General features: G+C 46.9%; 1 protein-coding gene across 1 annotated transcript in view; it reads right to left on the bottom strand.

Annotated features, from left to right (window-relative positions):
• Positions 1-16289, bottom strand: part of nav3 (neuron navigator 3) — a 149066-nt gene that overhangs the window by 43208 nt on the left and 89569 nt on the right. The window contains exon 14 of the mRNA XM_062517956.1: positions 14106-14219. Within this exon, the coding sequence (XP_062373940.1) occupies positions 14106-14219 (114 nt within the window). The remainder of the gene's footprint in view (positions 1-14105; positions 14220-16289) is intronic.

The following is a 16289-nucleotide window of genomic DNA, read 5'->3' on the forward strand; positions in this document are numbered from 1 at the left end:
TGAATGATGAGCCGGCGGGAAAAGTCAATAGGATATTGAACGGAAGGGCAGGATGTCATCGATGAGCCCGTGGGCATGGAAGACGAGGATCATTCATAATCATACTAGCCTGAACACTAAGTCTTTTCATCAAAGCAGTCATCGTCTTATTGGTTATAAAGTCCTGGGCTAAACGACATTTGCTGGGGAAAAAAATCACTACTTTGGAGTCATTATTAATTATCATATACTTATATTCAATAGCATATCTATGATTGTAACTATATTAGACTTAGACTGTGTTGGAGGATGTTGTCTCCACTGTTCTCATCTCTGGGAGGAGATTTCTGAGTATTTAACTAACCTCTCCCAGGGACCTTTCAAACACAATAGGCCCAGTCCCCACCAACTCCACTCCCTGAAATATCAATTAGACTTTCACATCAGCGCCAATAATGAGCTAAGATTCTGGAATCCCCACGGCCTTCAAGTCATTTAAAGTAGCGGTGATTAGAAAACTCTCTCCCATAAATAACTTGCCTAAGGTGATTCAATGTACCATTGAAAACGTTCAACATTTCATTTTGATTTCACTTCCTGTAAAAGTAGCCCTTAACTTCTTGCTGGTGGTATTGGGAGCTTCTGTTCATGCACACTCGGCAATATAATCTACTCTCAGCTTTCATTGATACCTTTTGTGTTTGCCATAATTGGATGTTTAATACAATGTAACTACGTTGTAATAGATGCAAAATACCCTGAATATACTGTACACCATCAATATTCCTATAATTTATCAAATATCAATAGCAACGTTTACTCCTTAAATCATGCTGGTAATTCAATTCAATTCAAATTCAATTCCTGGTGCCTACTCCCAGTCACCCACTTATTACATAAGAATAGCAATCTTTCTACTAACATATATCCTAATCCTACAATATATGCAATGCCTAGATGTACAGTAAGTACCTATCCAGCTTTAGTATCATTAATCATAGTAAAGCGATAACATAGCAGAAATCTTAACCTCAACGTAAGGTGTTTCGTGGTGCATATTTGCTAGCTTTGCTGAAGCCAAAACCATTAGCTTCATGGCCAAAATTGTTACTGGCTAATGGTGCCGAGGGGGGAATGAGGACCCCGGGAGAGCTGGCCTTCGAGCTGGCCTGTACGGAGTGAATATTTCATCGCGGCATGTCCCCGGGCGCCGGCCCCTGTACTGACTGAATCTGTTAAGATCGGCCTGACAGTCAGCAAATCCCTTGAGACCTGGACGGGAGATGACGCCGACTTTGCACTCACATCCTCTCCTCCTGTCCTCACATCTCCAGCTCCTGAGCCCTGATAAAAAGAGCATTGCTAATGCTAGCAAAAAACGACACCGGTAGGTACACTCTTACCCCATGTGTTAGTGTCTGGGAATATCAAAAACCATTGCCGTATCAAAAATAGCATTATGAATTTGGACAGGCACAGACAAAAAAACCAAACAACTTGATACAGACTTTCTTTCAATTTGTGTGAGTGATGTTTATAATAAATGCCAAGTGAAGTGAAAAGCTGAGTGTCAGTACATTGAGGGGAATACCAGCATCACAACGAGCACTTTCCAGCAGCATGTCAGGCACTGGCCACATTCATCCATGCAGAAATGCTTTCATGTAATATTTAATACAGCATAAAAATGGCATGGAGGGAAACATGGAGCGAGACAGAGGAAGTGAAACAGAGAGAGAGAGAGAGAGAGAGAGAGAGAGAAAGAGAGAGAGAGAGAGAGAGAGAGAGAGAGAGAGAGAGAGAGAAAAAGAAGTCCGTCAAATTGAAATCAAGACTTCAGAATGAAGCGCCCACTACACAAACCACAGGCCTCGTGACAATGCTGTTGTTTAGCCACGGAAGCTTCCGGCGACAGACACAGAAAGCAGGAGCGTGACTCCCCCGTCTCCTCAGGGCCACTTGCATAACGGCTCCGGCTCCGAATCGCCCACACTGGCGCACGTTTTCCATTCAGACCTCAGCCTCCCCACTCAACACAATGCCACGCAACCTTCAACGATTGTCTCCTTCGCTCTTTCTCCAACACCATCAATTTCCTCTCCCGACAAAGTAGTACACACTTGATAAGGTTATTTGGTGCGAGTTTGACGAAAGAGCTGTCAGAATGTCGAAAGTGTTTAATGCGCGACACCCGCTGAGGGGAAGATTAACTGTTAAAAGCATATTAAAGTTGGATCTCATGCATCACTAAACTAAGAGCCGCCATGACGCTACAGAGTTGACAACATGCAATCCTCCATTATCACCAGTGGGGGAAAAAAAAGCTGGCTTCAAAAGATTCCTCAAGACATATTTATTCATAAACAATGACAACAAAGTAGCCGGATGGCGAACTGAAGCGAGTGACCACCGCATGACCTCGTTTGTTCACCGCATAATCCGCACTAATGATACGGAACCGAAAAACGCTCCCGCAATGACACATGTGAAAGAAAGCAGCAGCTAACAAAGAAACCAGCTGCCTCCGTATGAGATGTGGTTCTGATCCGGCTAAGATCCAGGTCCACACACACATGAGGCTAAACTGTGATCTACAGTATACAGGCTTCCCTTACTGGCCTTCACTTTTCTGTTTCTGAAAATGCCTCGTTCAACTGGATAAGCTCAATAGACTGTTCAGAAAAAAAAGAAGAAAAGAGCAAGAAAAGTAAAAAAAAAAAAAAACAAAGAACCTGCTACAGGCTTGAAATTCTAGTCCAGTCAGAACGAGTCAACCAGCTTGTCACCACCTGGCACCGAAAAGGAATACTAATCGATAAAGGAGTTGGTGGAGCACGCAGTGGACTCACCTCAGGTGGATAGATGCTATGTGCTGTCGGGGAGCGTCCGGCTGGGCTGACTGCCGGAGAACATGCACACGCGCACGCAAGAGAGAGAGAGACAGAGATAGAGAGAGATAGAGAGAGAGAGGGAAGGAGGGAAGGAGGGAGGGAGGAAGAGCTCGGAGTGCGGTGCTCAGCCCACCTGCTCAGCTGTAGGGAGGCTCCACAGAGTTCTGCCTTAGTGCTCTGGAGCCTCTGCTCTCTCTCTCCCTGCCCTCTTCACACACACACACACACACACACACACACACACACACACACGGTCTCACACCTCCCACCCCCTGTCTCCTCCATCCATCCCATGGTGCCATCATCCATCTACCACCACTGTCACCCCCCTCCCCTCGTTCATCCCTCAATTCCATCCAATGAGCAGCCCACAACAAGAGGTCCACAACCAATTAGAGTTCAGACTGGGTCCTCTTCACCCAATCACAGTTCAAGCCCGAGTGTGAAAGAGGAAGGTGAGGATCAATCAGTAAGTACCAGGAGCGGAGCCACAAAAGCACTTATCCTCAGGATGACTGCTTCAAGTTGTACGCTATGGATGGAAAGCACCAGAGACAGCTATAGTTGCACTCATGAATTAGACATAAACCTGTGCATCCATTTTGGCTCATGTGATTCATAATTAATACGCCTAGTCGCACAGCTCTGCCAAGTGCTTGGCTGCATGTGGCCAAGTGCTTTTGTTGACATCAATGGTAGTGTTTGATCACCAATTCCAACCTTGCGCTGTACCCTGAGATGCCTATTCAGTCTCTGGATAGGACTTGGTTTTTCCTAGTAGGAAAATGTGGCAGGGGGTTAGGCTTAGCTGTTGACATACGGATGGGCTGCCAAAGCTGAGCTGACAGAGATAAGACGGGCAGTCCAGTGGAACGCAGCCGAACCTCAGCGGACCGCTGGGCTGTATGACATCGCTGCCGCTCCGCAGAGAGCTGGACATTCACTCGTGTGTGTGTGTGTGTGTGTGTGTGTTTATATGTGTGTGTGTGTGTGTGTGTGTGTGTGTGTGTGTGTGGACGGATAAGACAGACCTCGTCACAGCCCACGGCACACAGAGCCAGGAGATTACAGCACACATTTTCAGAGAGTGGGAAAAAAAAATGAGCTCCGCCACTTCCTTCTCTTTCTGTAAACAGAGAACAATTGTGGATGTGGAGGGCTCCAGAAGCAAGGACTCGTGTTGCCTTTAATGCCTGGCGTCTTGCCTGGCATGGTGGAGGCTGGGCATCCTTTTGAGTGCCACCACCCAGCTACCCTCTGTGCCATCTGGACCACGCTCACCGGTGCCACCACTGCTGGAAGGCACCCCCCCAGGCAGTCTGGCAAAAATCAAAACAATCCACTGCCATCCAGCATACTGCCGCAAAACATTTGCAGAGTATTCTCCGATGACGACAGTGCAGCTGTCGGCTAGATGAATTCCTGTGCAGAATAATGAAGACAATTGTACGGAGAAATGTCCAGAATGATCTATACGAGCCTGGTAATGTGAAGGGTGATTATCAGCGCATCCGGGGGGGTCGATGAAAAAGATTGAAAGCGTTGAATGGGGGAACTTTCTCCGAGAGAGAAGAATAGACGAGAGCGGATAGATGAGAGCGGGCTGATGGCAGAACACTACCAAGAGTACAACAATTACTCTTCATCTTCACCCGCTGAATTGCATTCACCTATTTTGGGTCCATTTTTAGTATTGATTGATTCTGGGAGCTTGAGATTGGAGCTTGTTTCTTTCAGGGTCTGAAAAATGTCTTTATCAACATGTTAGAACAACACGTTAAATGAGCCTGACTGGGTGACTGCCATGGAAATAGAGACTAGAGGGGCACTTCAGCAAGTGAAACTACAGCGCAAGTGAAACTACATTTGCATTACACTGCCTGAGTCAGAGCTGCTCCAAAATGTAATGGGTATTTCCGAAAAAATCAGGGGCCATCTATCTTTGAATTAACCTTCTTACAAACAGAAAAGCGGATAGACATAACTGAAAGCATAACCTTAATGACAGAGGTAATGATGATAAATATATTATGGAAGTTTCGCTAGGAAAAAAAACATTTCCAAACCCTAAATCACATTAGCTAGGATGAGACGCTCATTAATTTCGATTTACAGGAGGCAGCACTACCACAGAAGCACATAAATGACATTAAAGCAGGTAATTGTTATCTAATTCGAGATCTGGGAACACGATTTCATAACAGAGCTCAGAACATAAAAAGAACGTCAGAAAAATTCTCTTCCATGTTAGACAAACACTTTGAGTGACAAAGAACGTGTTCTCATCAGCATGCATTGGGGAATAGACTTTGGGGTGCAAAGAAAACACGTAGAACTACAATCACGTCTCGGAGGCAAAGGCAAAGCAAAGCAAATCAAATCAATCTCTGGCTCTCTTTCGGCACTCGCGTCTTTTCATGTCTGTGCATTCATTGATCGGCTGCGGGCAGGTGAACATTAAGGGCAGAGGATGAAGCGACAGGCTGAAGCGCGGATGGATGAGAGCCGTCGGCGTCGTCTGCAGCCGTGTCCACCGGCAAAAATCGCTCATTTCCACCACGCTGACCCCCCCTTCCCTCCTCCTCCTACAACCCCCCCACTCCCACTCCTTCTCTCCTTCTCAATCCCGACGGCTTCTAAAGCGTTAGGAAAGGACGACTGAACTACTGGAGCAACACGGAGCAACACCCCCCCCCCCCCCCCCCCATGTTTCTAGCCGGTCTCGACCTCTCCTCCGCTCTCCAGTAATTATCAACATGTCCGCACACGCGTGTGTGTGGCACTTCAGGCAGGAGGAACTGAAGTGCAATCTGCTGTGATTCAGGAAAACAACCAGTTCCTGGATCCTGTTTAGATATTCAGGGGCAACTTCCTCCTAATGCACTACCACAGCACTTATCCTCTCAGGATGCTAATCAGCTAATTTATCTCTTTTTTTATATTTACCTGTAGGCTATCTAGCATGTATACAATATATACCAAGACATAGCATACATGTGGGATGCACACATTATGGTTTGAATGCTCGGCTACAGGCTGGAGGGGTGGGGGCTCCGAGGAGAGGGGGGTGGGTATGGGGAGGGATTTAGTGTCTGGATGCCTTCTGGCACACGCTGCCAGTGGGAAACAGTTGGCACATCAAACAATGTGGGGCAGAGAGGCTGCTGGAGCATTCATAAGGCTAGCAGGGGGTCGATTAGGAGTCAGAGGAAAGGAAGAGAGAGGAGAGGCCGTCTACTGCAGGTGCACAGCGCCAATGGAAGGCTTTGAGCCTCGACTGGAACTGTTGGGACACACAAAGCCCTGAGATTGTTCCTGGCGTTCTTTTCATAGTGCTATCTACAGTACCGTGCATGAGGCTCCTGTATCTAACAGAACATAGCGCTGTGCTGATTGCTGGAGAGCCTCCAAGCTTTCTCAGTTTAGACCAAATGCTGAACAACTGCTAAACTACTAAATTTAACATAACGATTAACACATTTTGAGTTTACATATTCTAATCCATGTGACTAATTGCATGACTCAAGACGATACCATGATGCTATTATCCCAACGGGAAGCAGATATCGACTGCATGGGATGACCTCATCCCCTTACCCTTTGTGTGTTCAATGTCTACAAGACCCACCCGCTGGTGAGTCATCCTCACTGGAGGACACTTGTTCCATTATTAACTCGCTTCTGTTGAAAACTGTTTTCTACCTCTTGCTCTTGACATAGCACAAGTTGAAGCTGCACATGAAATAAGAGCCCTCTACAACAACGGAATCACCAGTGGTGCAATACAAATCCAAAATATATATATATATTTTTAATACAAAGTATGCAAACAGCAGTGTCTGAGCAATCTTCAAAGCGTTGATACACAGCATGCCTGAAATAATATCTTCCGGCATCCTGTTCTTCCCCATGTACCTCACAGGAGATATAAATTCCTGCTCCATTCGTTTCAGATGAAGATGTCTGAATGATGGTTCATTCCCATCTCCTATGCCATGTGAATGCGGCATGCCTTCTGCTGCTATCTGCCACCAAGAGAGATGTCTGCTTCATGGAGGACTTCCCCTCCCAGACCACCTGCTGTCTGGAGATACGCTGCTGCCTTTGCTACCCTCTCTTCTCTTCTCTTCTCTTCTCTTCCCTCTCTCTCCTCTCTTCCCTCTACTATCTCATCTTTCCTCCTATCTTCTCTCCCCTCTCTTCTCTTTCCTCTCCTCTCTCTTCTCTCCTCCTTTCTTCTCTTTCCTCTACTCTCTCTTGTCTCCTCCTCTCTTCTCTTCCCTCTCCTTCTCTCTCTTCTCTCCTCCTCTCTTTCCCTCTCCTCTCTGACTGTGGGGCTAGACAGCAGAAAGCTGTTCCCTCAGCCATGAGCAGCAGGCTTGTGTCCGCTCCTCTGAGGGATGGAGAGTGTGTGTGTGAGACTGCCCAGTGCCCGCTCATGTCTATATGTGTGTGTGTGTGTGTGTGTGTGTGTGTGTGTGAACACATGGAACAGAGGGAGGCAGAGAGTGATAGACAAAGTGACAGAGAGAGAGAGATAGAGAGAAAGAGACGAATGAGGCTGTAAACACCATCTTTGATGGAACGATGGAGTAAAAAATCTACTTAGCAGCCAAATGATAATGAATATTGAAATGACTGAAGCGTAGCTACGGTAATTTAGTTTATAATTAGTGTTCTATCTCCATCACAGTCTCTCTCTCTCTCTCTCTGTGTGTTTGTGCGCATATATGTCTGTCTGTCTATGCCTGTGTAAGTGAGACAGAGAAGAGAGACACAAAAAATATTTATGCCAAACCAAAATCCACACAGCAAATCTTGCCAAATCGTATGTTACAGCACTTATAACAGACAATAATGCATAATTCAATATCTACATGGCTAATTAGGGTGAAACATTTAACCCCACTGGATAGGCAGGCAAACATAAATATGTACTGTCGAGGGGAAATGTATTCCGCCTTATCTCCGCAGCTGAAGGGGGTGGAAATATGTGTAGAAATTGTATTAAAATGTTATTACAGGCTCTTTCTCAGTAGCACTGCCTCTCAGGGATCACCGGGCCTGCGGGCAGGGAAACTTCAGTGGAGTAATAACTGTCTTTGTGAATGACTTTGCAGAATACGAGAGCCTCTAAATCCCCTCTGTGCTTACCGCAGCAGAGCGGTCTTAGAGAGCGCGCTCCTCCGCCGTCAGCTGCCTTAAAAACGGGCGCCGTGTGAGTGGCAGCTCGAATCAGTTTTTTTTTTTTTTTTGCCTGTGTCCTCCTCCGCGCTGGCTTGCCAGCGAAAAAGCTGAGGGACTGACACACACAAGCGCGTGCGCGCACACACACACACACACACACAGAGCACTTACTTACACACACAGAGAGCGCAACAGAGCATTCAAACGCACACAATATAAGGCAGCACATACTGTACTGTATGCACATGCACAGGCATATACGCACAGAAACCCCAAATCTTGGGTTTATATGCCAAGCCTCAGCATCCTATCCACAGATTGCAAGTCGTTCCCCTCAGATTCTGCACTGCCCCATCCACAAATCCTCTGACCTGCTCCACTGCAACACAGACCTGTTCCATTCCCCAGTAAAAAGGGCAACCTTCTACACTCTGAGTGCTATCTCCAGAATGACACATCTATCCCTTAAGTCCAGATGTACAGCATCCTACTGTTAAACCAAATCTATTAAAAACCAAAAAGCTTGTTTCTTGGTGTTTTGAGCCCCCATCGTTGTCTTCAAGGCAGCGCTGCCTGGAAGGCGCTAGGGTTACCGTAATTTCCCGACTATTAGCCACAGCTTATACATTGATCTTGCAAAATTTCTTCAGCTATGAGGTTAATACAGGGGGACAGTTAATATGGTGCTAATATGGTTTTGTTTCTTTAAACCTGGATAAAACACTGTCCTGCATCTTATACACAATGCGGCTTATATGCGGGAAATTATTGTAGGCATGGGTTAAGGTTAGGGTTAGGGTTAGGGTTAGGGGTAGGATGGAAGACGACGTTGGGGGCTCAAAACACATTGAGCAAAAAAGCTGCCGCATTAACACACTACATCTGTGCCGCATTACTGCTCGTGTGTCAGGGCTACTGTACGTCCTGTTGATACAGGCTCATGTGCATGTGGTCCCAGTGTCACTCGGGAAAAGTCCACTGCAAACACACGTGTGATGAGAATATGCTTCCAGTTCCTCGATCCTCCAAGTCTCCAGATCCAATGATGAGCAGACAGGGCAAATAAGGAACGTCTCTCAGCATTAGTCAAAAAGTGTAATCTGGATAGCAACGCTGATTTAAATCTATGGAATATTCACGATACGCATATGAGTTCTGATCTTCATCTGGATGCTGTAGTTCCACTGAACAACAACATAAAAAAGGGCCGCGTCTTCACGCCATAGTTCCATAGTTCCTTAGTTCCTTGACAGGGAGATGATCAGAACAGAACAGAACGGAACGGCGCGATCGGTTTTGCAGTGATTAAGCGTAAAGACGGAACACGGAGCCTTTATCTCCGCTGTCTCCGGGTCTCTCTGTGGGGGCTGCGGTGGGGGTGGGGAGCTGACGACTGGAGGTGCCGGGACAGTGGAGCTGAGGGCCTTTACTTATTCATGGGGCTGCCGAGAAGCCCCTCTGCCCGCTTCGCCCGCTCGTGTCGGAACGCGCCGGCTCCTGCTTCCGCGACCTCGCTTGACAGCGCTGCCTTCCAGCGCCACCTCATCTATGTTGCATGATGGGAGTATTTATAGAGACGTGGAGGGTGGTGGTGTGTGTGTGTGTGTGTGTGTGTGTGTGTGTGTGTGTGTGTGTGTGTGTGAGAGAGGCTTGTGTCTGTCTGTGTCTCTCTGTGTGTGTGTGTGTGTGTGTGTGTGTGTGTATGCTGTGTGTGAGAGGCTTGTGTCTGTCTGTGTCTGTGTGTGTGTGTGTGATTGAGTGTCTGAGTGTGTATGACGGGGGGAGGGCGTTGAGGTGGGGGGGGGGTGCTCGATACTGCCTCCTCCATTGTGTCATCAGTTTTAGAAATTTCCAGAAACCAAAGAAGGATGGCTCAGTCGGCTTGACACCCCATGCTCCTTCTCCCAAAGTTTCAATCAATTCCGAAAGCAGATCATTCCAATTAAACGTGATCTCTTTGCCACTCATCATGCAGCTTTCTTCAGCAGTGCTTTTCGGCAGTGTCTTTGATGTGACTGAAATGACAAAACTCTATATGCACAGATTGCTGAGCCTGATTCGATGGGATAAGCTACAGTATCTAACCTCTACATATTTGGCTCAAACAAAAAGAGGACTGAGAGAGAAAGCTGTTGCATGTTGCTCGAGAGCACCGACTTCTTTCGAGGGAGCCGTTCATTAGTTTTGAATTATGCATCGGATCAACATCTCTGCCTGCCTGCCTGTCTCGCTCTGAACACTACACACCACCGACGCAGCGATCGAAACTGTTTCTGTTCATTATGTCCAAACACAGGGGCAAACTGCCATGTTGTCGAGTTCAAAATCCAATTCTCTGAAAGGGCAATGCTAAATTGAAACGGGCATGCTCACAGCAGCAGTGTGAGAACCTACTCACCTCTGCTGTCTCAGTATGTGTGTGTGTGTGTGTGTGTGTGTGTGTGTGTGTGTGTGTGTGTGTGTGTGTGTACGTACGTGTGTACGTGTGTGAATACGTGGTGTGTGTGTGTGTTAGAGTGGTAGTTTTGGGCAAATGCCGGGAGCTCAGCGGGCAGTCATCACACACAGATGGTTTGCTGACAGCAGTGGACAGAGTGTAAGGACTGCCCGAGCAGAAACACACACATCAACACTGGGGAAAGCACACATAGGGACACATTCACACTAATACACACACACACACACACACACACACACACACACACACACAACACACCAAGTTCTTTGGCAAAGCAAACCTGTGTATATTCCAAGTAGGTCATTTGCAAGGTTATCTGCCATTTAAAGATGTTTTCCCTTCTCTCCATGTGCACTATTATAAATGCTAAGTCACTCATCTGCTTCGCTCACTCTCCCCGAGACGCCAGCTTTATCTCTGCGAGACGTATTCTTGGCTCTTATTTTTTTGTGTGTGTATTCCAATCAATTTCTGCTTCGTCAATGTCAATCAATATCACACGTCAAAGTCATCCTGTCAAACCCCGCAGCCATGGCTCCCTCAACGCTGTGCAGGCCTTGCGGCGGCTATTGGAAATACAAACTACGTTTGATGAAACTCTGTTTATGCATGTTCAGAGTGACTCCTTGTGCTCTTCTTTTTAATCTCTCTTTCGCTCTCTCTCTCTCTCCCTCCTCTCTCTCTCTCTCTTTCTCTCTCTCTCTCAGTACTCCCAGAGTGAAGCCCATATTTGATGGCGGCTTGTGTTGGTTCTTCAGCTGGTGCAACTGCCACTGAAGCCAAGCAACACTAAGTCCACAGAGAATTTAATCACAAAGTAAATAAAAAAACAAATCTCATTTTTTTTTTCAGTTTCAAAAGGCAATTTGCTTAGCTATTGCTATACGGTGGTTGAGAGAAAAAAAATGTATGGTGCATTTCAAAGACAAGAATTGCCTTAACGACACAGATTACCTGAATGCTGTGCCGAGCCAATGGGTGACAAATGACTCATCAATTTTAGCTCTGTGTACTCATGTGGATTATGGCTGATATTGAGTTCAGCAGAGCACAGCACATTTGCCCATAGAGTTGTGCTGTGGTGCGTCAGACCAACACGGCTATTTTCACTGCTGATGAATTTAGCAGCAAAGCAAAAATCAGCTGCACAGCACGGGAGACGCCTGGCAGACAACCCTCCTGCCGTAATGAGTCCCCATGGAGATATTCCTCTTCAAAGCATCTCTCTCTCTCTCTCTCTCTCTCTCTCTCTCTCTCTGTATCTCTCTCTGCGCCCTCTTTCTGTCTCAGTTCTTTCTCCCGCTCTATCATTTCTCTCTCTCTCTCTCTCTCTCTCTCTCTCTCTCTCTCTCTGTCTCTCTTCCTCTCTCTCTCTCGTTCTGTGTTTGTCTGTAGCGGGGTGGAAATGGTAAAGACTACCATGTTTATCCTCTCAATTAGGGCCGGTAATTGGTCAGGGAGTCGGTAGCTCACCAGAGACCCAAACGTAAACACGCAAAGGTTTAACATTAAGCCGAAAAAATAAGTGAAAACAAGCTTCGGGGAGCTGTATATTTCTCAGCCAGTCAGTCAGTGAAAGGGGGGGGAAAAGGACTCCAGGACTCCTCCGCACTCTGGCGTCCTGAGAGAGCAAACGCTGTTCCATGATGTGACAGGAGGAGAGGAGAGGAGAGGGTGGTGGTGGCGTGGGGGGGTGGGGGGGGGGGGTTGGAGAGCTAAGCTAGGCAGGTCACAGTCAGGCTATGCTGCAGGCTTAATCTCTGTGGAGTTTTTCCAACTCCAGAAAGAAAGTTTATGATGGACAGAAAAGTGTATGTCTATACGAGTGAGTGTGTGGGTTTATGTGGGGAGGGAGAGACACAGAAACATAGGGAGAGGTGGAGAGAGAGAGATAAAGGGAAAGAGTGAGAGAGAGAGAGAGAGAGAGAGAGAGAGAGAGAGAGAGAGAGAGAGAGAGAGAGAGAGAGAGAGAGAGGGAGGGAGAGGGAGAGAGAGAGAGAGAGAGATAATGAGAAAGTGGAGAGGAGTATTTGCTCAGGTTGAAGTGGGGTTATGTGGCGAGGAGAGGCTCTCTGACAGCTTGCAGAGGCAACTCATGCTTGTGCCTGTGCAATGGCGCCCGGCAGGCACTCAACACTGGTGATACTCCACGATACTTGGCTCCTCTCACACGGCGAAGCATCAAGTGTCAAGTATTAAATTGGAGATGTACTCTACATCACAGCCATTAGTCAAAAATATATCTCATGCGTCTTCACTCTTAGCTCAAGAGTCTGCTGCCTCAGAGATAGCTAGGAAGAGACTCAGGACCAAACTAGGACATTAGATAGAGACTTAAGGACTAAACTAGGATATTAGACAGAGACTCTGGACTAAACTAGGCTATTAGCCAGAGACTCAGGACTAAACTAAGATATTACAGGACCAACATCAGGTTAGTAATGCTATTTCGACGTCTGACTGACCAGGAGGATATGACTGAACCGATGCAACATATGGACTGATTGATTGAGCGCAGATTGAGTAGAACTGAGGGGAATGTCTGACTGACTGCCTTGGCATTAAAAATGAATCAGTCCCTCTCCTTTCAATCTCCCTCGGTCGATACACATTTCGCCTGCGGAGGAAAACAGTGTTTTCTGATGTAACATTTCTCTTTCATACCTGACAAGCGCTCTCTTCTCAGGCAGTGGAAGACCGATGGGCGCAAACGAAACATTATTTCACACCTTTATGTTATGTCACGGTTAATAAAAGTCAAACGCGCGCTGCGGTGTGTCGCGCGAATGAATGTTCCAGAAGCCAAGCCAGCCAAGACGCACACATACAGTACCGCATTGGTGTCCGGTGCGCTTCGCTAGAAAAGTTCACTAAACTGAGAATTTATGGATCCGCTAGCTTAGGTAATTGAAAAACACCGGTGGAGGTAGCCAGAAAGATGTTTCCCAAAGCTGAAAACAGCCAGCAGCTTCCGGAAAGCGCTGGAAATTCATTAGCATCTTGTCAAGAGGCGTCTGAGTAAAAGGGTCTGTATTTTTGGTGGGGCTACTTCTTTGCTCATCACTTCCAGCAAAGGCCCTCCAGACTTATTACTTATCATAAACTATATCCTGACAGAAGGCAGGCAGTGCATCCTTTTTCTTTCAGTCAGATTGATGGTGAATAGAACGGCTAGAAGAAATCAGGACCGCCAGGATGAAAACTGTCCATTGATTTTAGCAAAACATAATGGCACTAGAAGAATGTTTATGTGTTTTGATAGACACTGTTCCAGAGCAATATTTCTTTAAAATGGCATTTTCAATGGCCAATCTGTTTTTTAATTTGACACTTTAAAGCATCTGAGTGAGAAAAAGATCTATACAACTAATACCGTATGTCAAGGAATCTATGCCAACTGTTAGCACACAGTAATCTACATCCTCGCCAGTGATTCAGCACTACAGATCGTGTCCATGGCCACATATGTGAGTGGAAATATCCCTTTAAAACCAGCTCATTCACTGCAGGGTGAGGAAGGCGGACAGATTGTGAGGGGTGGGGTGTGTGGGGGTAGGGGACACACAGGTGTGTGAGGGAGGGGTGCGTACCTGTCGGTGTCTCCCTCCTTGAGACCCCGCTGGATGACCTCTCTGGAGGAAGGCAGGTCAGGAGCTCGGCCCACATTCCGTGAGTACAGGTGCAGCCCGCCATCTGTTAGGTACCTGTGGAGGGACGGATGGATGGAGGGTCACTAAAGAGGTGTGTGCATCTGCGTCTGTATGTGTTTGTGTGTTTGTGTGTGTGTGTGTGTGTGTGTGTGTGTGTGTGTGTGTGTGTGTGTGTGTGTGTGTGTGTGCGTGTGTGTGTGTGTGTGAGTGTGTGTCTGTGTGTGAGTGTGTGTGTGTGTATGTATGCGCCCTGGTAAATGTGTATGCATGTATGTGTGTATTTGAGAGAGAGAGAGAGAGAGAGAATGTGTGTGAGAGTGAGTGTGAGTGAGAGAGAGAGACAGAGAAACAGTATGTGCATTCTTGGTAGCTAACGTGCGATGGGACGGGAGCCCATTAATCAGATCTCTCTCTAGTCTAGAAGGACACGAGGAGCATCAGCTGTACGCTAATTAGGATCATCACTTAGTTCCCTGGGCTCCCATGCCAACAGCACAGCTACATTAAATACTCCTGCTTCCCCTGCTCCTGTCCCTCCATCACTGTCACTGTGGACATGCAGAACAGAGAGATGCCTGCGAGTTGTTTAACCTTCGACGACTGGAGAGAACATCATGTACTGTATGTTGGAGACGCCATTAGCCGCTTTCAGACCGTCGGGTTTACTCAGTCCAGCGTCCTTCTGAGGCTACTTATATGGTTAGACGCTAAGAAGAACACAAGGATGCTTGTGTGCACACACAAACTCTGTGAACTCTGTGTAGACACACGCAGTCATACAGCCCATAGCACGCACATACACACACCCACACACATACACAAACACACACACACACACACACACACGCGTACACGCATACACACTCAAACAAATCCCGTCAACATATTCACATTCACACACACAGACCCACACACGCGCATACTGGAGCGATGAATTGACCCTGAGCAACGCCTCGTCTCTCACAGATGTGTCAGCAGACAAAGGCGGCCATGATTAGGATACATTGTGAAATGTCTATGCGCGCTCTCTCTCTCTCTCTCCCTCTGCCTCTCTCTGTCCCTCTCTCTTCCTCTCTCTCTTTCCCTCTATCTGTTTCTCTCTCTTCCACTTTCTCTCTCTCTCTCTGTCCCTTTCTCTTTTCCTCTCTTTTTCTCTCCCTGTCTCTCTCCCTCTCTCTGTCCCTCTCCCTCTCTCTGTCCCTCTCTCTCTCTTACTCTCTCTCTCCCTCTCTCTCTCTTTCATCTCTCTCTCTCTCTCCCTCTCCCTCTCTCTAAATGGTCTATGCAGCCATTCTACCTGAGAAGACTCTAATCAATCATAATAGCTGGCTGTGCCTGTTGTGTTCCGCGGTCCCTTAATCACCACTGTGAACAAACATGACTAATACGCTCCTCTGCAGCCTCCTATGTGCCTCCTACACCGAGATGTGTGTGTGTGTGTGTGTGTGTGTGTGTGTGTGTGTGTGTGTGTGTGTGTGTGAGCGTGCACGCGAGCACCCCCACTGCTCGCTGCCTCGAGCCCCTCTATCCACACTGTCCTTTACACTCACAGCTCGCTCGCAGCTTTTTCAAAGGGAAGTTACGAAAGTCTTGCGCTTCAAACGAGCTCAAAAAGAATTTTGAGACTTTTTCTGAATTCTGACTTTGATGTGAGACATGCAGCGGATCTCCTGCATGTACTGTACTGTATATGCACTGTACTGGCTTGGGGGGGCTTACAAGCGTCTTTTTTTTTTTTTGAGTGACTAAAAATATCAGAGCTCAGGGTGCTCACAGGGTTTGAGTTGTGCATCGCTAGCTGCGACACAAAAAAAGGCTGCATTCACCGAGAGGATCTGCAGAAATGAAACGGTGTGCGTTTTGAAAGTGAGAGTGTATGCTTTGGCTATATGTAAGAGCAGGTTTAAAGCATTTAGAACATTTATAAAATGCTAAAAAAAAAACCTAGCGCCATGGCAGGGATGTTGTAGAATTATGGCCATCAGCTGGTGGTATTGGCGGTGTGGTTACCCGCTGGAGATTTTGTCCGAGCGCACGTTCTTGGCCTGCAGGTCTCCATCATTTAGAGCATTTAGAACATTTATAAAACGCAAAAAAAACCTTAGCGCCATGGCAGTGATGTTC

Source organism: Sardina pilchardus, chromosome 17 (genome assembly GCF_963854185.1).
Source record: "Sardina pilchardus chromosome 17, fSarPil1.1, whole genome shotgun sequence".
Lineage (NCBI taxonomy): Eukaryota > Metazoa > Chordata > Actinopteri > Clupeiformes > Clupeidae > Sardina > Sardina pilchardus.